This window comes from Nesoenas mayeri, assembly GCF_963082525.1.
Source record: "Nesoenas mayeri genome assembly, chromosome: 1".
NCBI classification, from domain to species: Eukaryota; Metazoa; Chordata; class Aves; order Columbiformes; family Columbidae; genus Nesoenas; species Nesoenas mayeri.
In genome coordinates this window covers 104,142-130,961 of record NC_137541.1, presented here as the reverse complement: position 1 = coordinate 130,961, position 26,820 = coordinate 104,142, and the positions used below count along the sequence as shown (strand labels likewise).

General features: G+C 55.7%; 2 protein-coding genes and 1 long non-coding RNA gene across 3 annotated transcripts; 2 read left to right on the top strand and 1 right to left on the bottom strand.

Moving 5' to 3' along the window:
* Positions 1-317: 317 nt before the first annotated feature.
* LOC308040837 (guanylyl cyclase-activating protein 1-like) lies at positions 318-8,033 on the top strand (the record flags this gene model as incomplete). Its single annotated transcript, XM_080345211.1, has 4 exons — positions 318-515; positions 4,473-4,622; positions 6,257-6,347; positions 7,906-8,033. The coding sequence occupies 4 exons, from the start codon at positions 318-320 to the stop codon at positions 8,031-8,033; spliced, it is 567 nt and encodes a 188-aa protein (XP_080201337.1).
* Positions 8,034-9,862: 1,829 nt separating this feature from the next.
* Positions 9,863-12,374, bottom strand: LOC308052718. Its single transcript, XR_013923578.1, has 2 exons — positions 10,636-12,374; positions 9,863-9,980 (listed from the first exon to the last, which is right to left on the bottom strand). It is a non-coding gene; the product is annotated as an uncharacterized lncRNA (long non-coding RNA).
* A 379-nt stretch (positions 12,375-12,753) lies between these two features.
* On the top strand, positions 12,754-19,134 carry NAA20 (N-alpha-acetyltransferase 20, NatB catalytic subunit). The gene is made up of 6 exons (XM_080344952.1): positions 12,754-12,953; positions 13,789-13,813; positions 13,953-14,043; positions 15,602-15,737; positions 16,628-16,773; positions 18,851-19,134. The coding sequence occupies exons 1-6, from the start codon at positions 12,901-12,903 to the stop codon at positions 18,934-18,936; spliced, it is 537 nt and encodes a 178-aa protein (XP_080201078.1). The 5' UTR covers positions 12,754-12,900; the 3' UTR covers positions 18,937-19,134.
* The last annotated feature ends 7,686 nt before the right edge of the window (positions 19,135-26,820 follow it).

Genomic DNA, 26,820 nt, shown 5'->3' with positions numbered 1-26,820 from the left:
GGAAGTGTACCGAACCAGCATAGCTCCCGATGCCGGTATCTGATTAACCTTCTCACCCTTGCTGAACTGGCTCCTGAAATAGCAGTGATTATCTTGCACCTCCTTTCCATTCTAAGATGACTATCTCGTTGAAACTTTCAGGTTTGTCAAATCATCCTCTAAGCAGATTATCATCTGTAATTGGCTTGTGGAAATCTAGATCTCTCACTTATCTGACAGTAACGCTGAGCTGGGGCAGGAGCAGGTGGGCAGAGCCGCCAGAGAAACAGCAGGAAGAGCATCGTCCCCGAGCATCTTTCTTCTGACCGCACGTACACATGGGGAACAACAGCAGCTCCACGGTGGACGATCTGCAGGCTGTTGAGATCCACCACTGGTACAAGAAGTTCATGACAGAGTGTCCTTCTGGACAGCTGACGGAGCACGAGTTCAAACAGTTCTTCGGGCTGCGAGGGCTAGACCCGGAGGCCAATGAGTACATTGAGCAGATGTTCCGCACGTTCGATATGAACAAGGTGAGTTATCCGGCAAGGAAATTAACTATCTCACACTGCTTAAAGGCAAACGAGCTTCTGCGCTGTTAGAGTCTCTTACAGACTCTGGTGTGGAAAGCCGCTGAGTGACACTAACGTGGAGCAGCTAAATGCAAGGAGCAAATTAATGTGCATAGATAATGACAGGGATGACATAGCCATAGGTAATAGTACCTTATTATCTAACAACCTTGTGCAAGTTTGTCTTTAAATTTTGAGATCTTATTGTGTATTAATTGACTTGGCCTTGTTTGACTAGTAAAATACTAATGAAAGGAATAAGGGCAGGGAGTATTCTTAAGGGCAGGCATTATTCTTCATGTTCTTATTCTTACTATTCAAAATATAATATATATAAGATAGTAGAGACTCCGGGAATCAAACACAATAGCAATCACCGTGACGTTCACAGAAGCGGAGATTCCCAGGTGCTCGGCAGCCGAGGGGGGCTCTGCGCGGGCGGACGCGCTCTGCGTTGCGCGGGCGGACGCGCTCTGTGCGGTGCGGGCGGACGCGCTCTGTGCGGTGCGGGCGGACGCGCTCTGCGCTGCGTGGGCAGACGCGCTCTGTGCGGTGCGGACGGACACGCTCTGCGCTGCGTGGGCAGACGCGCTCTGCGCAGTGCGGGCGGACGCGCTCTGTGTGGTGCGGGCGGACGCGCTCTGTGCGGTGCGGGCGGACGCGCTCTGCGCGGTGTAGGCGGACGCGCTCTGTGCGGTACGGGAGGACGCGCTCTGTGCGGTGCGGGAGGACGTGCTCTGTGCGGTGCAGGCGGACGTGCTCTGCGCGGTGCAGGTGGAAGCGCTCTGTGCGGTGCGGGCAGACGCGCTCTGCGCGGTGTAGGCGGACGCGCTCTGTGCGGTACGGGAGGACGCGCTCTGTGTGGTGCGAGCGGACGCGCTCTGTGCGGTGCGGGCGGACGCGCTCTGTGCGGTACGGGAGGACGCGCTCTGTGCGGTACGGGAGGACGCGCTCTGTGCGGTGCGGGAGGACGTGCTCTGTGCGGTGCAGGCGGACGTGCTCTGCGCGGTGCAGGCGGAAGCGCTCTGTGCGGTGCGGGCGGACGCGCTCTGTGCGGTGCGGGTGGACGCGCTCTGCGCGGTGCGGGCGGACGCGCTCTGTGCGGTGCGGGCGGACGCGCTCTGCGCGGTGCGGGCGGCGCTCCCTGCCGCGGCAGCGGCACCGGCTGCCGCCAAGGCAAGAAACAGTAGCCCCCACAATTCTTTTAAGCATGCAATTCCCCCAACTTTTTCCTGTTATTTATCCATATATACTTAAGCCTGTGCTTGCAGGCCTTTAATAAAAATAATAGAGAAATTTGGTTTTATGGCAGCCTGGGAAAATTCAGCTTTGCTGTCTGCTCCGAGGCTCTGAAATGGCTGGAGCAAATGTCTGTGAGCCGAGGAGGAACCAGCCACGGAGATGTGAAACAGGGCCAGTTTTGAAGAAGGAAAGCCTAGGGACTGAGCAGAGAATGCTGGTTTGGACAACGTGCCAGAAGCCACGTGGAGTTAAGGAATGCTTGGGGAGATGATGGAACTCTCAGAGACACGAGCGGAACAGGGAGGCTCCGCTGGGCTGGCTGGGGCCTGTGGGCGCAGTGACTGCCCCAGAGCACGTCCCGCCTCGCCCTGCAGCTCCTGTGCCCGGTGAGCAGAGCCACGAGGAGCAGTTCTATGAACTAAACCAACACACTTACAGTCCTTGCACAAGTCTTGGCCTTCACCTCTGTCAACTCTTGGGATGTTTAAGGACTTCAACATTTGTTCAAGGATGTTAGGCATACCCAAGTTCTCCCGTGAGCCTCATGTTAAGCAGTAAACAATGTCCTAAGAAGACTAATGCAAATTTGGTCATACAGAGATTAAAAACTGTCTTCTAAATAAAGTTACAGTGATCTCAAGGAGAATGAAGTAAGAGTGTAGCAACCGGTGGAGATGGACCTACATCAGTTAATCTGAGCCCGTAATAGCCACTTAATCTAAGCTCCTTTTGTAAACAAGGGCAAGGAGCAAGAGCACCCGAGTAATTCCACCCTGCAGTAACACAGAGCGGGGCGGCGGGCGGAACCGTCTGCCCCTGGACCTGCAGGGTCTGAGGACCCTGCGGAGACACGTTACGAACCGCAGCCACAGCCGCCTTCCCGCCTCCGGTTCTGGGGACTGTGCTCAGGGGAGTTACAAAACATAACGACTGAGTGAGCGTTTTAAAGTGTCCTGATCCTGGCTGCAACACGGTAGCGCTCTGCTAGTCCATTCACCTTTACATACATTTACTTACATCCGTTCCAGAAAGACATCTGACTTCGTTTAAATACCTCAGTAAATTAAAGTTGGGGTTTTTTTCTCTGTAATTATTCAGAATTTTTGGCAGAGCACTTTCTTGCACTTTCTTTTTTGTTTCTTATTAACCACTTCAAATTTTAGTTGGTGTTAAATCCATAGATTATAAATCTTTAATGTCTGGCATTTTTCTGGCGGAGGAAACAAGAGCTTTTTGAGTTTCTTTGTAGATGCAAGAAATTGAATGTTTACAAAACCTAAATACAGAACAATTTTCCATCTGTCAGATCATGTTCTATGTATTTAAAATACGTCTTCAGTCACATTCTTCCAGAGGTGCAGGAGGGCCCTGTGGCCAGCGGAGCAGCGGGGACACAGGGACAGCGCAGACGGGTGCACAAACCCCAGGCACAGCCGCCTTCGGTCCTGCCCCGGGGCTCTGGGTCAGCGCCTGTCCCGCAGCACGTCCAGGCGGCGCTGGGGACACGGTGCGCGCTGGGGACAAACAGTCTGTGCTGGGGACAAACAGTCCGTGCTGGGGACACAGTGCGTGCTGGGGACACAGTGCGCGCTGGGGACAAACAGTCCGTGCTGGGGACAAACAGTCCATGCTGGAGACACAGTGTGTGCTGGGGACACACAGTCTGTGCTGGGGACACAGTGCGTGCTGGGGACACACAGTCTGTGCTGGGGACACAGTCCGTGCTGGGGACACAAGGTCTGTTCTGGGGACACAGTGCGCACTGGGGACACAGTGTGTGCTGGAGACACAGTCCACACTGGGGACACAGTGTGTGCTGGAGACACAGTCCCTGCTGGGGACACACAGTCTGTGCTGGGAACACAATCTGTGCTGGGGACACAGGCGGCACTGGGGAAACAGTCCATGCTGGGGACACAGTCCATGCTGGGGACACAGTGCGTGCTGAGGACACAGGCTGTGCTGAGGACGTGGTCCGTGCTGGGGACACAGGCTGTGCTGGGGACGCAGTCAATGCTGGGGACACAGTCCGTCCTGGGAACACAGTCCGTGCTGGGGACACAGTCCATGCTGGGGACACAGTCTGTGCTGGGGACAGTCCGTGCTGGGGATACAGTCCGCGCTGGGGACACAGTCCGCGCTGGGGACACAGTCCGTGCACACTGCTCATGTGCGGTAACGGGTTTCATCTCCGCAAGTGGAAACACAGATATGTAATAGATCATAACTACGGAATCCAGGCGTTCAGCAGATCTTAAAGGCGGACAGACATAGCGCATGTGTGTGCGTGTGTGTATGTGTGTGTATGTATGTGTGTATGTGTGTATGTGTGTGTGTGTATGTCTGTGTATGTGTGTGTATGTGTGTGTATGTCTGTGTATGTGTGTGTGTATGTCTATGTGTGTGTGTGTGTGTCTCTTTGTATGTGTGTGTGTGTATGTCTGTGTATGTCTGTGTGTGTGTGTGTATGTGTGTGTATGTGTGTGTATGTGTGTGTGTGTGTATGTGTGTGTACGTGTGTATGTATGTATGTCTGTGTATGTGTGTGTACTAAAGCTTTTTCCTAAGCCCAGGTCTCTGTGCCCCTTGTGAATCGGAGCGGTCAGGTAAAGCGCCTCTGCAGCCGCAAGTCCCTCATTCTGCTCCCGTCACGATCTGGGCTTTGTTTTCGCACAGGACGGATACATTGACTTCATGGAATACGTGGCCGCCCTCAGCCTCGTTCTCCGGGGGAAGATGGAGCAGAAGTTGCGGTGGTATTTCAAGCTCTATGATGTAGACGGCAACGGCTGCATTGATCGACATGAATTGCTCAACATCATTAAGGTGAGTCTCCAGGCATTTGTGCTCTTTCCTCTGTCCCTAAAGGCAGATTCCACCACGCAAATAAGAGTTTTGTTATTCCCCAAGGGGACGCGACCTCCTTCAACAGCGCTCTCGCTTTCAGCAGAGCTCCCCACGACCCCGTGGTGCAGTGAGCAGAGTCGACAGACCCCCTGCGCCGCGCGGCACGTTACAGCACAGCCAGCGCTGGCTTAGCTGCCTTGGACCTAAATGGTGCTCCAAGGTTTCACAGCCCGCGGCCGTCAGTCGCAGCCTCTGCACTGTGTCCGTGTGTCCTGTTCCCCACGTAAACACCAGTTGGAAAGTTACTCCCAGTTTGCTTTTTAGAACCAGCTCCTAACTGTCAATGTAATAAAACATTTTTGACTCTGGCAAATAGTTTAAAGAAGAACGACTGTTAATGAAAAAGATGGTATTGAAATGGCTGTTGTGGAAAGTGCTGGAACTGCAGGCAGAGACATGGCCTTGTGGATATCTCAGAATGAATTGTGCTGGGAGCTCAGGTTATTCTGCAGAGACCCGGAAACCAGAAAGATGCAGGAAAGGTTCAATGACCTAAATCATTTACATTTCTGAATAAGAAAGATCAGAAAATTGATTTGATAAAGATTTGAAGGCTTAGCTCTCCACAAATAAAACCACTAATAAGACATTAGTCATGCATTTTCATTTGAATATGGGTTTTAGTGCTGGGCATTGAAGAGACAAAGCCAGATCAACAGCTGTGATAACACCCAGCCGCCTGGTAAAATGCAGTAGGAGTGCTCAGGCGTCACAGTGAAGGGACAGATGGCAGAAACAAGTCCTGTGGGCGGTAAGCGTTGGCAGCCAGTTCACTGCCCCCTGAACCCTGCGGTGTGGTTCAGCGTCTCTTCCGCAGCCGCAGGAAGATGCTGAGGTGACACTTAGTTTTAGTGGAATTACATTTGAAAAGAATGAATAAAGTTACCAAAAATCAGAAGGTAAAAACTAGAAAATGAGTAGTCTTAAAATCAATATGAAGGCTGTGGAATCACATATTTCATGGACATCCTTAAACAGGTGAATCAATTATGCATGGAAAGAAAAGCGAGCTCTGCACTTTATGACTATGAATAAGATGATTTGCAGTAAACAGTAGTGAATAATGCTTAAACCTTCTCAAGCTGAAAATGCATTTCCAGTGAGCTTCAGGGAGAAGCGAGACACACAGGAATCGGTATATACATGGAAAGAGAGAAAGCAAGAACAGAAATAAATGGGCACAGCATATAACAAAAGAATTTCCTAATGTCAGATGCAGAGGGTGTTTGACAGAGTTTATTTGGCCTGGCAGACTATAGGGTGACAGAAAGTGGATCACTTAGGTGGATCCCGGTTCTGCCGTTTCTCCCTCAGCTGAGCAGATTCAGGGCAATCCTGTGGGTTTCACTGCTCGCTCCACGTTCCCTTTCACGTGCAGCGCCAGTTGCAGGGCCGATGATTCTGCTGTGTTTTGCTATGATGCTGGTTCATTTTTACGGGAAGGTACCAGGCACAGCTGTCTCGTTCCCAATCTGCGCTGGCAGGCGGCGGTGCCCTCAGCCCGTCCTGTCGGAGGCCATCGGCAGCTTCCTGTCCTTGCTCTTCTCTTTCAGGCTATTCGAGCTATTAATGGCGGTGACCATGAAACCACTGCAGAAGAGTTCACCAACAGGGTCTTCAACAAGATTGATGTGAATGGGGATGGTAAGATTCCTGTCTTTGTCCTCCGCCTCAGGCGGTCTCTGTGCTACAAAGAGACACCCATGTCACGTCATCCATTCTTGATTGAACACTGTGGATCTTCATTTCATATTTGCCTGTTGTATGAATTCTCAACCAGTAATGCATTCTCGGTGAATTTTGCTAAGGCTTTCTTTCCCATGAGTCGCATGTAATCAGTACGACAGGATTTGTTCCCTGCGCTGTTCTCAGCTGTATTCTGTCCCCATGAGTTTGGCAGTAGGGTCTTGGAGTGGGCTCTCCTGTTTTCCTTTCTGTATGTTGCTGTGCAGCTTATCTCAGAGTTAGAAGTGGGAAATATCAACAGAGGGCCCCACCTACTCCTAAATATCTCAGCGGCAGGGAAAGGACACGTGGAGTTCAGTGCTGGGGCTCAGTTTCCTTGCCAGGTCTGCTGCAGCAGCACGGCGAGCACGGGAGCGCTACAGCCCGCCAGAGCGCGGGAGCGCTACAGCCCGCCAGAGCGCGGGAGAGCTACAGCCCGCCAGAGCGCGGGAGCGCTACAGCCCGCCGGCCGAGCACGGGAGCGCTACAGCACGCCAGAGCACGGGAGCGCTACAGCCCACCAGAGCACGGGAGCGCTACAGCCCGCCGGCCGAGCATGGGAGCGCTACAGCCCGCCAGCCGAGCGCGGGAGCGCTACAGCCCGCCAGCCGAGCACGGGAGCGCTACAGCCTGCCAGAGCGCGGGAGCGCTACAGCCCGCCGGCCGAGCACGGGAGCGCTACAGCCCGCCAGAGCGCGGGAGCGCTACAGCCCGCCGGCCGAGCGCGGGAGCGCTACAGCCCGCCAGAGCACGGGAGCGCTACAGCCCGCCAGAGCGCGGGAGCGCTACAGCCCGCCGGCCGAGCGCGGGAGCGCTACAGCCCGCCAGAGCGCGGGAGCGCTACAGCCCGCCAGAGCACGGGAGCGCTACAGCCCGCCGGCCGAGCACGGGAGCGCTACAGCCCGCCAGCCGAGCGCGGGAGCGCTACAGCCCGCTGGCCGAGCACAGGAGCGCTACAGCCCGCCGGCCGAGCGCAGCCGATGCCCCAGTCACCGCGTCCCCGGCGGGTGTCGCCGCGCGGCCGCACGCGCCCGCTGTGTCAGAGCTCTGCCCAGCTGCGTCCCCGCACAACAGCGCCCTGGCCTAGGACAGAAACCCTGCTTCTGCCTGTCACAGCTCCCATCACTTCTAAACATAAACCCCAGCAAGGACGTGGCAGGTTAGCACTATAACACGTTAGGCCAAAAAGGAGGTGGCTGATCCAGCCCTATTTCTAGGACCCCATGATCCTACTCCTCAGCTGTGCACTCCCCTGTTATTGCTGATGGGCCCTTTCCCTTCTGTGGGGAAAACAAAGGGAAAAAGGGAGCTGGATATTAGGGAAGTTCCGTATACGCTTACAAAGACTGAGGCCTGTTGGTGCTTTAGAGCAGTGCACGTACAGCCAGTGTTCTCTAAAGTTAGACCACTGGACCCCTTTTCCTGGTCAATGGCGGCGGGCGTGATCCTGATGCCTTCTTGTCTGGGTCTGACTCAGGTGAACTTTCTCTGGACGAGTTTGTGGAGGGCGCAAGGAAAGACGAGGAGTTCATGGAGGTTATGATGAAGAGCTTGGACCTGTCGCACATCGTGGCCATGATCAACAACCGTCGCCATAGTGTATAAATCGGGCTGGGAGACACTGTGCCGACGGACAGAAGGGTGCGCACACCAGAGAGGGGAGACAGCATTTTAGAAACCAATCAGAATTTCCATAAACACGCATATGGAAGTGGGAAAGAGAGACGCTGCTATCTCTGTGTATCCGAGTGCATCTGTACCGATACTGAAGCTCAGCCACATACGTGCAGGGCACGTTCAGACAAAACGGATCTTGGGTGGCAGTACTTGCCTCGACTTCCTAAAATTTAAAGGCCAAGTTTCAGGGCAGAAATTTCCTCCTTATTCTGTGTCCTGGATTGTCACTTTGCGATGGACTAAAGGTAATGCTAAGTTTTGGAAGAGCACTAGCAAAATGGGATGATTGGGCGCGAATGATTTCTGACATGTCCAAAAGAAGAGCTTCAAACTGTTATCAAGGTAGAGAACTATGGAAAGAACGTAACTTCCCTGTTCTTGTAATGATATTAGATCATGAACACCAGCGTATTTGTCCATACCAGGTGTGTTTGGATTTGGTAGTCTCTACAAAAGCAGCTTTATTCATAAGATCTCAAGAGCTGCAAGAACACCGGTGCTTAAGGCTGGCAGTGACACATCTGTTCCCAGCGGCACTGTCAGTAATGCTGCTGTTTGCAGCTGTGGGTGATCAAAGAACTCCCCACCAAGCAAATCAATAGGTGAGGAGCAGCTTCTGTAACTAGAGACAATACGCTACTCGGTTTCCCAAAGCATAAGAATTACCTGAGAAACCAAATCCTTTTTACACTCATTGTCCTACTACTCTCCTCTCATACAACTGAATAAATGAAGCACGGGAAGATGATCCTAATATTGTTGCTTCACACATCCTTTTTTGTTCTTTCTTTTTATTCTTGGGGAGAAAACCTAAAAAGTAAAAGAGAGAATGCAGTAAGGTGACGTGTGAATTCTGCTGTTGCTGTGGACACTGGAGTTGTTGACACTGCCACAAATGACACGCAATGGGAAGAGTGACGTAGCACGGACAGAAGCTGAGAACAAAGCGTCTTGTTCGCTGGTGTTAGGTAAGGTCACGGTCAGAAGCTCCTTTGGATCTAGAGAGAGAAGCAGAAGGTGAAGAATGCAGAAGGTCAGCAGAGCACCCGTGCCACGGCTAGACGTGTTCTTCCTGTGCAGGAGGAAGAACGTGCAGACCTGGAACAGAAGATTCAGACTGGGCTTGCTCTCGCTTATATTTAAGCTTTGTGATGTACGTATGTATATTGAACAGTGTCTGGGCTTTCGTCCAAGTCAAGGGAGGTTTAGTCAGGACTGTCACCAGAGCTTGGGAAAGCGAGTGACCACGTTTAGATTGGGCCCCAGCACTTTGCCAGGTGGGCTCGCGCTCCGGGTCCCACTGACACGTACACGTCCGCAGTCGCGGAGCTCCCGAGCGGAGGCGTCACCTGGGAACGGCGGGCGCGGCCGAGCTCCCCGGAGCAGCTCCGAGCACGCGCTGCGCGCTCCGCTGTCCCCGGGCTGGAGGCGGCAGAGGGTGCTCGCCCAAGGCTGTTGAACCTGTCCCGTACCTGTTATCACACAAGTCCTCGGCCTCCTGCAGTTTCATGGGTCAGTTACATGTACAACTACATTTTTATCATCAGCAGCTGACATACAAAAATAACCCCTATTTTTATTTCTTAGGAAAGTAAAGAATTTTTGTAAGTGCAGCTGATGTATTAAAGAAATCACCAAGCATGTGTGGCTGGCAGCGGTGTTGCGGCAAGCTGCTATACACACTGTACAGAATCTTCGTGATGTACATAATGGAGAAGGGCACATACACGGGATATTGTCAATAAGAATCCTGAATATTTGTAAGCGGAGTTTAATTTTTTATTTTTTAACAGACACCGTAGAAAACTGGTCCTTCCTTGGCTGTCAGTGCTGATGGTGCTGGGACGGCTCCCATCTGAGATGCCGTTGTGACATCTGTAATAAACAAAAACCAACAACAACAAACATGCATCGTGCTGTCACTGCAGCAGGCTGCAGACCTGTGTTTCGTTCTTAGTGTTTCTGTTCTGCTACTGAACGTCACTGTTTCTTGCGGTCCACGTGCCTTTGTCAGAGCTCTGGGAAAGGGGCTGGGAGGGGAACACGAAATCTCTGTGAACGGGAGATACTTGTTTTCTGACCTACTTGTCTGTCTTTGTACAGTTAAGATAAAAAAATGTACAATAAACAATCTTGGAATTGTTCCCTTTGCCAGTAAAGAATTAGGATGAGGATAGAATCAAGAGCTCTGTTTTGGATTCAGCATGTTAGGGTTTTTAAGTATCTCCCAGGATGGGAACTCCACAGCTTCTCTGGGTTAGGGGGAGGGTTTGTGGGTTTAGGATTAGGGAATATGGTTAGGATGTTAAGTGTTGAAGTTATCATTTGGGATTATGTCAAGGTTTAGGGTTCAGGCTGGGGTTAGAATTAGGAATCTGGGCTTGGATTTGGGCTCAGGTTTGGGATTTGGGTTAATGCTGTAGTTTAAGGATTAGTAATTACAGTTCAGGGGGTTGGGTTGTGCGGTCAGGTGTTGGATTTAGGATTAGGACTTAGAGTTAGAATTTGAAGTGCTAGGGGTCAGGCTCACCTTTGTGGGTTAGGGCTTCGTGCACCGGGAGGCAGAGCGCTCTGGAAACGTCCCAGCGCCGTCCGGGGCCGCAGCGTCCCGCCGCGGAGCCGCGGGTGCTGGAGTGCCCCGAACCGCTGTCCCAGGAGTGGCGTTGGTGGCAGCGCAGCCCCGGACCTGCGCCAAGGCTGCGGCTCCGGCGCGCACGAGGGCGCTCGTGTGGGAGAAGTGGGGGATGAGGCCTCCTGCGCCTGCCAAGGTTTGGGGACTCGCCCTGTGGTTGTGGGTGTGCGAGGAGGGCACGTCCGTGTCCCACCAGCCTCTGAAATCCTTTGCCTGTATCCCCTTCCTCAGGCCACCATGCGGGTGACAGCGGACATGTCGCATCCTCAAGAATCATTTGAAAACCCTGCCTAGCACCTACCCCAGGACACAGTGGAAAGGGGCTCTATCTCTCTCTCTGTATATATATCTCTATATTCCTGCACACCACTCCTGTCCCTCTCTTTCTCTGTCCTTCAGTCCTTGTCCCCATCCCTCTTTATCTCATCTCTGTGCCCTGTTTTCTCTCCCTGTCTTTCTTTTAGTCTTCCTCCCTGTTCTTCATCCCTCTCTGTCCCTCTGTCTTTCTCCCTGTCCCAGGCTGCATCAGCAGCTCTTGTGTTCCGTTTCCACAGGGTGCTCTTCTGGGGTTTCTCCCCACACCATTATGGTCTCAGGGCCTGGCTGCTTTAGCATCCATCCTCCAGTTCGGACAGTAACTTTCCGTGACGGGCCGCAGCATTTGGCTGCGTGTCCTGGGCCTGCGGAGCATCCGCGCCAAGCTGGTGCAGCACCGCAGGGCTTCTTGTTCTGGGCACCACAGCATAAAAAGGAGATAAAGCTATTGGAGTGTCCAGAAGAGGCTACAAAGTTGGTGAAGGTTTGGAGGGGAAGCCGTGTGAGCAGCGGCTGCAGTCCCTGGGTTTGCTCAGCTGGAGCAGAGCAGCCTGAGCGCAGAGCTCATGGGCTGCAGGTTCAGCAGGAGCAGGAGGGGCAGGGTGAGCTCTGCTCTGGGACAGGGACAGAGCCCAGGGAACGGCAGCAGATGTGCTGGGGAGGGGCAGTGGGACATGGGGACAAGGTTCTTCCCCAGAGGTGCTGGACACTGAACAGGCTCCCAGGGAGGGGTCACGGCCCGACCTGACAGTGTTCAAGAGACTGGACACCGTCCTCAGACACACGGGGTGACCTGGGGGGTGTCCTGTGCAGGGACAGCAGTTGGAACTGATGATCCTGTGGGTCCTTCCAGCCCAGGACATCCCGTGATTCTGTGGTTCCCTCCCCCGGAGCTCGTCCGTTTCGTGCGGCGTTCCGCCCTCCGTGCGGTGCGCGTGCCCGGCCGATGTCCCGCGCGGGGCGGTCCGGGCTGTCTCGGGCACGCGCCAGCGCTCCCGCCCCCCGAGTCCCGCTCGTCCCGCTGAGCAGGCGGGTCAGCCTCGCCCGCCGCGCGCCCCGCTGCTCCCGGCGCCCGCACCCGGCTCGGCCCCGCACCCGGCTCAGCCCCGCACCCGGCTCGGCCCCGCACCCGGCTCGGCCCCGCACTGAGCTCAGCCCCGCACTGAGCTCGGCCCCGCACCCGGCTCGGCCCCGCACCCGGCTCAGCCCCGCACTGAGCTCAGCCCCGCACTGAGCTCAGCCCCGCACCCGGCTCAGCCCCGCACTGAGCTCAGCTCCGCACCCGGCTCGGCCCCGCACCCGGCTCAGCCCCGCACCCGGCTCAGCCCGCACCCGGCTCGGCCCCGCACCCGGCTCGGCCCCGCACCCGGCTCAGCCCGCACCCGGCTCGGCCCCGCACCCGGCTCGGCCCCGCACCCGGCTCAGCCCCGCACCCGGCTCAGCCCGCACCCGGCTCGGCCCCGCACCCGGCTCGGCCCCGCACTGAGCTCGGCCCCGCACTGAGCTCGGCCCCGCACCCGGCTCGGCCCCGCACCCGGCTCGGCCCCGCACTCGGCTCGGCCCCGCACCCGGCTCGGCCCCGCACCCGGCTCGGCCCCAGCAGCGAGTGCCGCTCGGCTCCGCGGCCGCCTCTGCGCGGCGGAAAGGAACCCGGGGCGAAGGGAGCGCTTCCGGGGCGGCGGCAGGAGGAGCGGCGGGAGCGGCAGGAGGAGCGGCGGGAGCGGCAGGAGGAGCGGCGGCGGCAGGAGGAGCGGCGGCGGCAGGAGGAGCGGCAGGAGCGGCGGCGGCAGGAGGAGCGGCGGCGGCAGGAGGAGCGGCAGGAGCGGCGGCGGCAGCACCAGCATCATCATGACGACGCTCCGCGCCTTCACCTGCGACGACCTTTTCCGCTTCAACAACATGTGAGCGCAGCCCTCTCCCAGCCCCTCTCCCAGCCCCTCTCCTTTCCCTCTCCCAGTCCCTCTCCTTTCCCTCTCCCAGCCCCTCTCCTTTCCCTCTCCCAGCCCCTCTCCTTTCCCTCTCCCAGTCCCTCTCCTTTCCCTCTCCCAGCCCCTCTCCTTTCCCTCTCCCAGCCCCTCTCCCAGTCCCTCTCCTTTCCATCTCCCAGCCCCTCTCCTTTCCCTCTCCTTTCCATCTCCCAGCCCCTCTCCTTTCCATCTCCCAGCCCCTCTCCTTTCCCTCTCCCAGCCCCTCTCCCAGTCCCTCTCCCAGCCCCTCTCCTTTCCATCTCCCAGCCCCTCTCCCAGTCCCTCTCCTTTCCCTCTCCCCGTCCCTCTCCCCGTCCCTCTCCCAGCCCCTCTCCTTTCCATCTCCCAGCCCCTCTCCCAGCCCCTCTCCCAGCCCCTCTCCTTTCCCTCTCCCCGTCCCTCTCCCAGCCCCTCTCCTTTCCCTCTCCCAGCCCCTCTCCCAGTCCCTCTCCCAGCCCCTCTCCCAGCCCCTCTCCCCATCCCTCTCCCCGTCCCTCTCCCCGTCCCTCTGCCCGTCCCTCTCCCCGTCCCTCTCCCAGCCCCTCTCCTTTCCATCTCCCAGCCCCTCTCCCAGCCCCTCTCCCAGCCCCTCTCCCAGCCCTCTCCTTTCCCTCTCCCAGCCCCTCTCCCAGCCCCTCTCCCAGCCCCTCTCCCAGTCCCTCTCCTTTCCCTCTCCCTGCCCTCTCCCAGCCCCTCGGGCCTGTCTCCCCGGTGATCTCGGCCGCCCATCAGGCCCCGGGCCGTGCTGAGCGTTGCTCTCCCCCCGCAGCAACCTGGACCCGCTGACAGAGACCGTATCCTTCCTGCTGCCGCCGGGGAGGGGGCCTGGGGATGGGCCGCCTCGGCTTCTCCTGAACCTGAGCCTGAGCCTGAGCCTGAGCCTGAGCCTGAACCTGAACCTTAACCTGAACCTTAACCTTAACCGCCTCGCAGTACGGGATCCCGTTCTACCTGCAGTACCTGGCCCACTGGCCCGAGTACTTCATCGTGGCCGAGGCGCCCGGCGGGGAGCTGATGGGTTACAGTGAGTGCGGCACAGGGCGCCCATGGCACCGCTCACGGGCTGGCGGGTCGGGGTTCTGACGCCGCGTGTCGGGGGTTCTGACGCCGCGTGTCGGGGGTTCTGACGCCGCGGGCCGGGGGTTCTGACGCCGCGTGTCAGGGGTTCTGACGCCACGTGTTGGGGATTATAACGCCACGTGTCAGGGGTTCTGACACCGCATGTCGGGGGTTCTAACGCTGCGTGTCTGGGGGTTCTAACGCTGCGTGTCTGGGGGTTCTAACGCTGCGTGTCTTAGGGTTCTAATGCTGCGTGTCTGGGGGTTCTGACGCCACGTGTCGGGGGTTCTAACGCTGCGTGTCTTGGGGTTCTAACACTGCGTGTCTTGGGGTTCTAACGCTGCATGTCTTGGGGTTCTAATGCTGCGTGTCGGGGGTTCTAATGCAGGAGCTCTTCTTGCTCTTCACGTTTTCCAAATACCCAACTGGGAAAGGAACGTTACGTGGCATCTTCGCATGTAATAAATGTGTAAGGGTATTATGTGAGACTTGCAGCAGCAGTTTTCAGTTTGATGTGCCTGGTGCGGCAAGGAGTCTCGGCTCTGGTAACACCCACACAGGTCTATACAGGTGAACATATGTATGTGAGCAGTTCTGTAATGCCGGAATTAAACCCTGCGCGCAGCTCTGATCTCACACACTGACAGGCATCAGGAAGTAAAAATGCTGGGCGTGGGTTTCGCGTTGTCCTGCAAGGGAAGGCTCTGGTGCGGACGTCATTTGCTTGTTTGTTGTGAAATATTCGTGCTTTTCAGAAGTTATTCCAAATACAGCTGTTAGTTTGCTTGTGCCTTCCAGGTTTTTCCCGTTTTGTCTGTGCAGAGGGGTGGGGGGGAGGGAGCAGGACAGGAGTCTTTGCAGGGACCCAGAAACTAAAGTACAGTAACGCTTACAGCATTTGCAGTACAGGTGTCTCCATACCCACCACATCAGTTGTTCATTAGCAGTGACTGAGGTGTTTCCAAGAGTACCGCATGGAAGTGTGAATATTGGTGAACTAACGCTGGTTTGACTCTGTGTAGAAAGGAGAGAAACTACAAAGAAACCTCCCAAAACAATGTTCACCTTTTCTTTTTCCTTCCTTAAACATACCATGTTTGCAGCGCCTCAGCTTTCCGTTGCCAGACTGGCAAAGTTTCCCAAGCTCTGTTCCCCCAGAGTCACCAAGAACCTCCAGCAGTTGCCAGGGTGGTGAGTTAGTGTTGGCCCTGTAGCCCTCCGTTGTTGTAGTCAGATCCTGAATTCCGTTCAGTTTAAGGCTCAGGAGAGTCGCTGAATTTTCCTTTGGGAGTCATGGAAGTCATGCAACATTTCTTTTTCTTTCCCCGCTGGCCAAGCAGCTGCTGTTACACTGGAGCAAAGTGAGAGCTGTGGTGATTTCTGAATCCCAGAGCGGCACGGCAGACGCTGGTGTTGGCGCCTTTGCCGCAGGGCGGCGACGCTGGTCCATGCCCGTCTGGCTGTTTTGTGAGGATGTGCAGCGTGAGTGGGTGTTCCAAAGCTGACGCTCTGTCTGTCCGCAGTAATGGGTAAAGCCGAGGGCTCCGTGGCCAGGGAGGAATGGCATGGACACGTTACTGCCCTCTCTGTTGCGCCAGAATTTCGACGGCTGGGCTTGGCTGCTAAATTGATGGAACTACTGGAAGAAATTTCAGAAAAGTGAGTACTGTGCTTATCTTTAAAGCAGAATTTAGCTTTAGGTAGTGTCCTGCTTCACTGAAGTTCCCTGTAGTTAGAGAAAAATAACGATTGATGTTGCTGGTGGTTTAAAATCTCAGGATTTTTCTGAAAGCTAACTTGCCAGAATCAGTAGGATGTAACCTGAATTCCAATAGAGATACTCTATAGAAGTTTCTCGACAGCTTCGCGAAACATCAACACTGTTTCCCATAGCGCCTCCAACATACTTGTCCAGTCATCATGGGCTTTGTGTACTTCCCTGAGGCACAATCTTGAGCAAATTTTACATGGCAGACAGTATCTTAATTTACTTTCCGTCTTGTGCTTGGTTACTTTTACCTGCAGAGAATGTAGTGTAGCGTCAATGAACAGGTGGGGAGGTGTCCCCAGCTCAGGCTGGTGGGGAACTGCAGAGCAGCACCGCGTGTTCACAACGGTGCTTTGAGGGAAGCGCCGCCTCCCGTTGGGCAGCCGAACTTTGGAGTGACTGCCCCCCGCACTGTGGCAGGGAGTCACTGGGCCACTGCAATCTGGATTGTGTTGTTGCTTTGGGTTTTTTTAATCATTTTTATGGATATGAAGCTGATACGGGTGATTAAACCTGTCCTGTGCTTTCTATTGATAATTCTGAAACCGCTGGCTGGTGTAGAAGAACAGTCGTGTGACAGAAATAAACTTGAATCGGTGCCTGTACACGATTTGTCCCTCGGTAACGCAGTGCACCTGTTGTCACAGTGTGAACCGTGTTTGCTTCGCGTGCCGTCAGCAGATCTGCTCTTGGTCTGGTTGCAAGGTATGGGTTATTGTTTAGAAATACATTCACCTGCTCTTCACCTTACTGTGGTTTTTTGGTTTTATTTTTTTCAAAGAAAGGGTGGATTTTTTGTCGATCTCTTTGTGAGGGTATCAAACCAGGTTGCAGTAAACATGTACAAGCAACTGGGCTACAGCGTGTACCGGACAGTATTGGAGTACTACTCTGCCAGCAGTGGAGAGCCGGATGAAGATGCTTATGGTAAGTACTTGTTCTGCCTCAGGCTGAATGGAAGGATTGTCATGTTGAGGATTCCTGGGCTTGTTTCCATTATTGTTGTATTTTTTATATGAAATGAGTTCAGATAGTTGTTGATGAATGGGATTTTGTGTACTCCTTTAGAGAGCTTTTCCTACTGAAGATTACATCAGTTACAAAACTTAATCTTGCAGTTCACACATTTTGTAGCATCTGTGGCAAAATAAACTACAAAACAAGAATAAATTAGTAAGTGCAAAGATATTTATCCTGTAGGTAAGCAAAGAATAAAAATGCAGTTTCCTATCTAACTTTTCTTTCTGGGAATGCTCGCACCCGGGGCTGGGATTTCACCAGTGTTGTTGGGGGAAGGAATCACAGAACGGTTTGGGTTGGAGGGACCTCCCCAGCCCCCCATCCCCCTGCCATGGGCAGGGACATCTGCACCAGCTCAGGGTGCTCAGACCCCGTCCAGCCTGGCCTGGGATGTCTCAGGGATGGTTCAGCCACCACCTCTCTGGGAACCTGGGCCAGGCTCTCACCACCCTCAGGGCAACAATTCCTTCCTCATGTCCAGCCTGAATCTCCCTCCTTTAGTTTAACCCATCACCCCTTGTCCTGTCACAACAGGCCCTGCTCAAAAGTCTGTCCCCATCTTTCTTATGGCCCCTTTTCAGTCTGGAAAGGCTGCACTAAGGTCTCCTGGAGCTCCTGTTCTCCAGCTGAACAGCCCAGCTCTCTCTCCTGTCCCAGCAGAGCTGTTCCAGCCTCGGGTCATTCCTGGGGCTGCTCTGGCCCCTCTCCAGCAGCTCCGTGTGTGTCCTGTGCTGAGTGCCCTCCAGACACTGAGCCATTGACCAGTACCCTCTGGATGCGACCAGCCAGCCAGTTCCTCATCCACCCATCAAACCCGTATTTCCCCAGTTTAGAGAGAAGGATGTTGTGGGGGACCGTGTCAAAGGCTTTACAGAAGTGCAGGCAGACGAGATCCATAGCCCTTCCTTTGTCCACTGATGTAGCTACTTCAAGGGGTCCTGTTGACTGGGAAAAGGGAAACAGCACACCCCTTTTTAAAAAGGGTAGAAAGGAGGATCCTGGGCACTGCCGACCTGTCAGCGTGACCCTGTGCCCGGGCAGGTCACGGAACAGGTCCCCGGGAAGCTGTGCTGCGGCACACGGGGGACGGCGCGATTCAGGGCAGCTTCACCAAGGGCAGGCCCTGCCTGAGCAGGCCGGGGGCCCCTGCGGCCGAGTGGCTACCCCCGCGACACAGGGGAGGAGAGGCGGCGGGCGTTGTCTGCCGGGGCTTCCGCAAGGCTGTGACAGAGCCAGGTTGATGGTGTTGCTGCCGAACAACACCAAGGACATCAGACTGCTGGTGTGTGCCCAAGGGCGACAGGTGGCGAAAGGCCTTGAGGGAAGACTTGGATAGGCTGAGCCTGGAGAGGAGGCGGAGGGTGACCCGGCCGCGCTCGGCGCCTCCTGCGGGCGAGCAGGCGCTGACCCTGAGCAGCGACGGGACGCGGGGACGGGACGGAACGGGGCCGGGGAAGGTCACCCCGTGACGGGACACGGGGACGGGGCCGGGGGAGGTCACCCCGCGACGGGACACGGGGACGGAGACGGGGGAGGTCACCCCACGACGGGACACGGGGACGGGGACGGGGGAGGTCACCCCGCGACGGGACACGAGGACAGAGACGGGGGAGGTCACCCCACGACGGGACACGAGGACGGAGACGGGGGAGGTCACCCCACGACGGGACACGGGGACGGGGACGGGGGAGGTCACCCCACGACGGGACACGGGGACGGGGACGGGGGAGGTCACCCCGCGACGGGACACGAGGACGGAGACGGGGGAGGTCACCCCACGACGGGACACGGGGACGGGGATGGGGGAGGTCACCCCGCGACGGGCAGGGCCGTGGGCTCGGTGAGCCTTGCGGGTCCCTTCCGACTCGAGATATTCTGTGATTCTAGGAAATCTTGATTAAAAAAGATATAATAGAGCATTCACTTTATGTGGCTTTGTGCAATGACTGTCTTGTTACAATGGCTTTTTTTTCTTCCACCACAGATATGAGAAAAGCTCTTTCCAGAGATACAGAGAAGAAATCAATTATACCTCTGCCTCACCCCGTGAGGCCGGAAGACATTGAATAGCGCAAGCTGCGGTTCTCAGGCGACGCTCAGCGTCGGGTTCCGTGTCCCCCAGCCCCAGGAACTCAGGGATGGGAAATCCCAGGCTCGATGTTTTTCCCCATGAAATAGCGAAAGGCAGTACTGAGAAGATTAGTAACGCTGCTCCTGTCGGTAATGGCTGCATATTCCTGCACTTACCCTATTATTTTCCTTTTCAAATATTGAGAATTCAGAGACTATTAAAATGGAATTGCCTCCTGGATTGTGTTTTCTTTGCTTTCTTTCAAACCAGAAATACCTAAAGACAGCAACAGTAAGAACTCTTTAAGTGATTTTTTTTTTCCCGACCAATGAAAACACTGTACAATAATGAAGAATCACGTCAGGGGAAGGCAATATATTAATACCTGCATAGAAGAGAAGTCTGTTGTACATAATGTAGAATGTCTCTCCCCTCTTCGTGGCACAGGACCGAGCTTGGGGTCACTGTTGATTTGAAGAAGCCAGACAGCCGAAGCAGTCGAGGGTTCCCATCCACCACGGACCAGATTCGGGACTAATTCTGTGTTCTGGTTACCCACACATACCTTAACATGAACTAACCTGCAGTTCATCCAGCGGGATCTGGATGGGCTGGAGAGTTGGGTGGGGAATAACATGATGAAATCTAACAAGGGCAGGTGTAGAGTCTTGAATCTGGGCAGGAACAGCCCCAGGTTCCAGTATAGGCTGGGAAATTACATATTAGAGAGCAATGTACCTGGGGGTCCTGGGGACAGCAGGGTGACCATGAGCCAGCACTGGCCCTTGTGGCCAGGAAGCCAATGGTACCTGGAGTGGGTTAGAAGGGGGTGGTCAGTAGGTCAGAGAGGTTCTCCTGCCCCTCTGCTCTGCCCTGGGGAGACCACACCTGGAATCTTGTGTCCAGCTGTGGCCCCTCAGTTCCAGCAGGACAGGGAACTGCTGCAGAGAGTCCAGCGCAGCCACCAAGATGCTGCAGGGAGTGGAGCATCTCCCGTGTGAGGAAAGGCTGAGGGAGCTGGGGCTCTGGAGCTGGACAAGAGGACACTGAGGGGGGACCTCATTAATGTTTATAAATATATAAAAGATGAGCGCCACGAGGATGGAGCCAGGCTCTTCTTGGTGGCAAACAATGATAGGACAAGGGGTAACGGGATCAAGCTGGGACACAAGAGGTTCCACTTAAATTTGAGAAGAAACTACTTCTCAGTGAGGGTGTCAGAGCCTGGAACAGGCTGCCCAGGGGGTTGTGGAGTCTCCTTCTGTGCAGACATTCCAACCCGCCTGGACACCTTCCTGTGTAACCTCATCTGGGTGTTCCTGCTCCATGGGGGGATTGCACTGGATGAGCTTTACAGGGCCCTTCCCATCCCAAACATCCTGTGATACCGTGTGAAGATTTCTTGATTTCTTGAACTCTTCCTGCTCAGTTTCAAGGTCAATGTAGGTTTTCCAAAGAACCTGCAAAGGGAAGCCTGTCCTTACGTTCACAGCATCTTCCGACAACTTCATATCTAACACTGAGATAATGCAATTTTTTTTTATTTTAGTGGAGGAATGTGGATAAACGTGGAGTTTGCACAAAAGAAAATTGGAGATCAGAGTATTAATTGGCTGTACAATCTAGGATTAACACTAAGTAATATTGAATCTTGTGCACACAATCCATTTAGTTTACTCCTGTACGCATATTTCTCCCTCCAGGTTTTTTAATGGGTTTTGTATTCCTGCATACCCTGCTAAGAAAAAGACACTAAGATAATGAGACACGGGCTAAACCACTGTGGGAAGCAGTTCTGTTCAACTCCGTGGATTGTTTACATTTTAATTAGCCACACTGTGTAGTAAATACTGGTTTTCCAACCTGTTTTTCTTCCATCCTTATATTCAGCTTTCCGCCCTTTTCTCCTCTCACTTGTGTCGGCTGCTCTGGCTCTCTGGTTGCTCTCTTGTTGCTCATCGCTATTTTGGTCTCATTTTCTATTTTGGGGAAGTTCCCTGTGCCTTTTTTTTCACTCCCACATCCCCGTGTCTCGTGCCATGTCCCATTTTTGAGGCTGTGGAAGTGACACCGGGGTGACGGGTTGTCAGCAGCAGGTCCTCCAGCCCACTGGTGGTTTTACCTCCTGTCCCAGTCTGCGTCTCCGTCAGCTCAGTCCCTCTGCCCTGTTTGCTGTCCTACTTTTTCTGTCTCCACATCTCACTATTTGTCCTTATATTTATTCTTCTTTCATCCTCTCCATTTTGTCTGTCCTTTTGTCCTGCTCCCTGACTCTATTTCTTCTTCCATCTCACTGTCCTTTCTCCTATATCTTTCTGTCTCTGCTGCCTCTTCCTCACCTTACTTTTCTCTTTACATCCCTCTGTCCCAGTCCCTATCCCCTTCTCCATCCCACTCTGCTGCTCCTTTCCCTTTCCCTTTCCCCCCCCTTCCCTCATTATCTCTCTGTCCTTGTCTCCCTCTGTGTTTCTCTCGTGTCTCCTCCACTCCGTCCTGCTCCCTGCTGCTCCTTTTCTCATTCTGTGCCAGAGTCCTGATCCTCTTTCCGTCTGTTCCTCGGTCCTTTGATCTGTCCTTCTCCGCATCCCCATTTCTCTCATGCTTGCTCTTCCTGCATTGTTCCCTGTCGCTCTGTCCTGCTCCCTGTGCCATGTTTTCTCACTGTACCTGGCCCTCTGCCCCTGGTCTTTTTTCCTCCCTTTCTATCATGCTGCCTGTCCCAGGATTTTTCTGCACCTCCATTCTGCTCGCCATCCCTCTTTATTGTCTCTGTCCTGCTGCCTCTTTTCCTCTGTCCCTCTTACCTCTCTTGCTCTGTCCCTGCTGCTTCTTTCTCCGTCTCGGCTGGGCTCCCTGTCCCCGTCTTTCTCTCGCTGTCCCGTTCCCTGCCTCATACTCTCTCATTCTACCTTCCTGTCCAGCTGGCCGACACTTTTCTAGTGTCCCGTGCCCAGTTTCCCACTTCCAGCATTTCCACCCGTGCCCAGCAGCCCGCCCGTGGCTCCGGGGCCAGCCAGGCCGTCCGCTGGGCCAGGCCAGCGTGGCGCTGGCAGCAACTTCCGCGGCATCGGGGGCTCCGAGCCCGGAGCAGTCACCGCCAGGGCTGCTTGTGTGACCGAAGAGGCACTCGCCGCCTCCTTTGCCCTCACGGCCGCATTTGGACTCGCACTGGCCGTGGGGCTCTGAGGTAACGTGCTGTGGCGGGTGGTGGCCCCTGTCCCGCTGGGCTCCGGCTGTGGGCTGGAGCTGGAGCAGCGGGACAGCGGGGACAGCGGGGACAGCCCGTCCCTGCGAGGGGTCCTGCCAGTGCAGGGGCTGGCGCTGCCCTGTCTTGGGGGCCAGGGCAAGAGCCAAGGGAGGAGCAGAGTGGTTGCTGAGCATCTCCGAGCTGCGGCTGCACCGAAGGAGAAGGTGAGTGGGACAGCGGGGACTGACAGGTCCCCGGGAGAGCCCCAAGGTGGGTGACAGGGGCTTTCGCAGATACACGGCATATAAAACTGACACCAGAGGCAATGCAGGCCCACTGATGAACGCGGTGGGTGCCCTGGTGACAGAAGATACAGAGAAGGCAGTTACTGAATGCTTCTTTGTCTCTGTCTGCTCTGCCGGGGGCTGTCCTGGGGATCCCGCACCGCTGAGGCCCCAGAGGAAGGCAGGACGGTGGAGCAGTTTGCCTGGGTTGCTGAGGGCCGGATTGGGGAGCAGTTGGGCAATCTGAACATCCATAAATCCATGGATCCATACTAAAAATACGGCCTGTTGCAGAGCAAGGTACGCCTCCGCAAAACTTACTTGCTGCTATTTATTTTGTCTTCCTGACAGAGTTCTCTTCTATTTCTGTGCGCTTGCTATTAAATAATACAGTGGAAATGATTTGGTACTAAAAAGCAAAGCAGCTGTTCGCATGCGCATTGCGCTCTGCGCGCGCGCGGTGCGGCGCTAACGGCGGGGACATTGGAATCAGAGGAGCGGGTGTCGAACGGGCCGCCCGAGAAACAGAAACAGAAACGAGAATTAAAAATAGAGAGAAATACAGATAGAGACAGAGATAGAAACAGGAGAAACAGAAACAGAAGAGGCTGGATAGAAACAGAATAGAAGCAAAAGCCGCGGCGAATATGCAAATCGGCTCGGGGTGTGGGCGGAGAGGCGAGTGGGCGGGGAGAATGCAAATGTGGATGCGGATCGTGCCAATCAGATCACGGACAGGAAACAAGGGGCGGGGCGCAGGGGGACAAGGGGCGGGGTGACGAGGAGCGTGAGAGAATGCAAATTAGAGGCGGGGATGCACCAATCGAGCGCCCGAGAGGCCGAAGGGGCCGCCGGGAGGCTCCGTCGCGGGGGTCTCCGGGCGCGGCGAGGGTCGGTGTCCGCGGATTCCGGTGGAACCGCGGGGAGAGCGAGGGGAGCAGAGCGGGAAAGGCGCTCGGGGGTTGGCGCGGGCGCGGCGGGAGCGACCGTGAGGTGTGAGGGTCTGGCAGTGGATGGGCCGGTGCGGCGGAGATTGAACGGTATCGCTTCTCGGCCTTTTGGCTAAGATCAAGTGTAGTATCTGTTCTTATCAGTTTAATATCTGATACGTCCTCGATGAGAGGACTTTATATTAAACGGATTTTTGGGCCTGGGAGTTGGATCCGGAGCTTGCTCCCTCCGCTCCGCGCATCGTCCCGGTATTGCAGTGCCTCCGGGAACGGTGCACCCCCCCGGGGGACCTTGTAATGGTACAAGACAGAATTGAATTTGTTTCTATTTCTCTCTTGCGGGAGAAAAGACCTGATGGGGATGTCGGCGGCAGTTCGTTGCTTTCTACCCGAAGCAGACAGAGCCCCTCCGCGGCTCCGCCGCGGTGCGCCTTGTGCCGGGTGAATGCCCCGCTGCAGGGCACCCCCGCACGTCCCACCCAACCCCCCCGTGCACCTTTCTACTTCTCATCCCGTACAATCGGTAAACTAACAGACTCTTTAAAAACAGCCCCTTGGCTTTTAAACGCAGAATTTCTTAAGCAGCACCGGGGCCGAGCTCGTGTCCGGGCGGGGGGAGCGGGAGCAGCCCCATCCCGTCCCCGCTGCCCCTCGCTGCGGCCGGGCAGCTCCTGCCGCTGTCGCTGCGGGTCGGGCGGGGCCGGTCCGGGGGGCTCCTGCGGCAGCGGGCGGGTGGGGCTGCAGGGCTGCGGGGGGCTGAGCTCCCCCGTCCCTCAGCATCACACACGGGCGCTGCAAACGAGACAGAAAGCAGCTGTTTGGGGCCACAAATGGAGACGAAGCTTTCCCTTCCCGAGGCTTGAAAAACACGCTCCTGCGGCTGAATTTGGGGGCTCGGAAACAGGCTGAGTTGCGTCGCTTTGGGCTCAGAAACAGAGGGCAAATCCTGCATTTTGGAGACTGGAGAACAGGCTCGGCAGCTGGGTTCTAGGCTCAGAAATGGGCACTAAGGCAGCTGTCTTGGGGCAAAAAGCAGAAGGCAGTTGGGCTGGTTTTGCAGGGGCGGGAGGGCAGTGGGGGCTGCAGGGGGAGCAGGGACTGGGCAGCGTGCGTGGACCGTCCCGGAGGTGGGGGTCTGGTTGGTCACCCCCGAGGGTCAGGAGGCCGCGTGCACCACGCCAAGCTCGATGCCTGAGACGTCTGTGGAAAAGGCTCTTTCAGACCCCACGCGTGCTCTGTGCGCGCAGCTCTTCTGTGTCCGCTGCCGAGAGCAGTTGTTAACTAATTAATCATACAAAGTCAGCAACATTTATACAATGTACAACTATGGTGTTTAATCCTAATACTCAATTTTTTGCCAGCAATTCATTTACAGCGTTGTCGAAAGCCCGGACTGGGGCGCGCAGCAGGCAGAGCCAAAATCACCTCCCAATTTGCCTCCTCTTTTGCCGGTGCCGCGTCCTGCGTCAGGTGAAGAAACTCCTGCGCGGTCGATTCCACGTGCTGCTCAGGTAAGCGCACGTATGGGGCTGGGACGTTGGGGAGAAATGTGTGTGAGTTCAAGGACACTACAGATATTCCACACCAGACCTGGAGAAAAGGCAAATGTGCTGCCAGTGCAGAGCAGCTGATGGGAAATCGCAGTTAACAGAGCATGCCCTGTTCCGGAATTGGTCTGTTGTAGCTACAAATGTTTCAAGTGAAAGAATTAGCTTTAGTCTATGATAAATTAAGAGCTGCCTGTTACTTTCTTTAGGGTCAAGTGTTTCACTTCTGTTTCTTTGTTCTAATTTTATAGGCACGTTGAAAATAGCCCTTTATTTGTTTAACTAAATTTTCAGTAATACGTGCTGTCGGTGTAATTAACTTTTGAGCACCTGGGTGGCGGTTGAAATCTAATGAATGGGACACGATGGGAATCGATGTGTTGTTTCGTGTGTGGATGGCAGGTGGTCCTGGGACTCAATCCACTTTCTGTTCAGTGCAGTCTTCAGTATTTGAAGTAAAAACGTGTGTTCTTCCTGAAAAGGACCAGTCATTCATAGGCCTGAGAGGCTCTTTTAAGTACACGATCAGAATTAAATCCCAATTTACCTTTATGTTGCTGCTGCTGGTCTTCACTTTGGATTTGCTCTCCTCAGGACACATCCATTTGCCTCTGGACCTCTCATGAGCTTTTTACTCCCACCCAGTTCCCTCAGAAACCCGTTTCCTTCCAGTTCCTCCGCTATTACCCTGCCTGCCTTTGGGTCCCTGCAGGCTCTTTGGTGGCATCACGGTGCCTGCGGGCACTCGCCCACCCCGCCTTGGCTGCGCAGCCCCGCTCGGGTCAGCACCCTGCGGGCACTCGCCCACCCCGCCTTGGCTGCGCAGCCCCGCTCGGGTCAGCACCCTGCGGGCACTCGCCCACCCCGCCTTGGCTGCGCAGCCCCGCTCGGGTCAGCACCCTGCGGGCACTCGCCCACCCCGCCTTGGCTGCGCAGCCCCGCTCGGGTCAGCACCCTGCGGGCACTCGCCCACCCCGCCTTGGCTGCGCAGCCCCGCTCGGGTCAGCACCCTGCGGGCACTCGCCCACCCCGCCTTGGCTGCGCAGCCCCGCTCGGGTCAGCACCCTGCGGGCACTCGCCCACCCCGCCTTGGCTGCGCAGCCCCGCTCGGGTCAGCACCCTGCGGGCACTCGCCCACCTCGCCTTGGCTGTGCAGCCCCGCTGGGGTCAGCACCCTGCGGGCACTCGCCCATCCCGCCTTGGCTGCGCAGCCCCGCTCGGGTCAGCACCCTGCGGGCACTCGCCCACCCCGCCTTGGCTGCGCAGCCCCGCTCGGGTCAGCACCCTGCGGGCACTCGCCCATTCTGCCTTGGCTGCGCAGCCCCGCTCGGGTCAATATGCTGGCTCAATATGCTTCTGAAGAAAAAAACAAAAAAGATATCAAAGCATTTGAAAAGCTGCCACGTCTCCTTTTCCCGCTTTTCTCACTGCGATTTGGGGCCGGTTCCCCCCAAACGTCCCGCCTGGACACGCTCCTGTGCAATCTGCTCTAGGTGGGTCAGACTAGGTGATCTCTGGAGGTCCCTTCCAACCCCAGCCCCTCTGTGATCCTGCGAAATGAGGACTCGTCATGCGGGGCCGCGCACACAGCGCGGAGCCTCCGCCAGAGCGCAGGAGTAGCCCCAGCACCCTGGATCTGGGTCTGCAACGGGCCGGGGGGAACAAACAGCCCCCGCAGCCGCCCCCCCAAAGCCGAGGGTGGGAAGAAGCCCCAAGCGCGTCCCGGCGCGTGCGCGCTGCTGCCGCCCGCTGGCGGGTCCGCGGCGCTGCCCCGCGGAAGCCGCGCATGCGCAGTGGCGCTCTGTGGCCAGGCTCCGTGGGGCCACTGAGGGCGGGGACATGCAAATCAGAAGGTCGGCGGTCGAACGGACCGCCGGGAATGAGAAACATTACCGGCAAGAAAAAGGAAGAACTC

Bases quoted from the DNA above. Each gene is read 5' to 3' on its own strand.
- NAA20 (XM_080344952.1), top strand. From the start codon at position 12,901: ATGACGACGCTCCGCGCCTTCACCTGCGACGACCTTTTCCGCTTCAAC. The intron at 12,954-13,788 runs GTGAGCGCAGCC...CTCCCCCCGCAG, and splicing joins CTTTTCCGCTTCAACAACAT to CAACCTGGACCCGCTGACAG. The intron at 16,774-18,850 runs GTAAGTACTTGT...CTTCCACCACAG, and splicing joins GCCGGATGAAGATGCTTATG to ATATGAGAAAAGCTCTTTCC.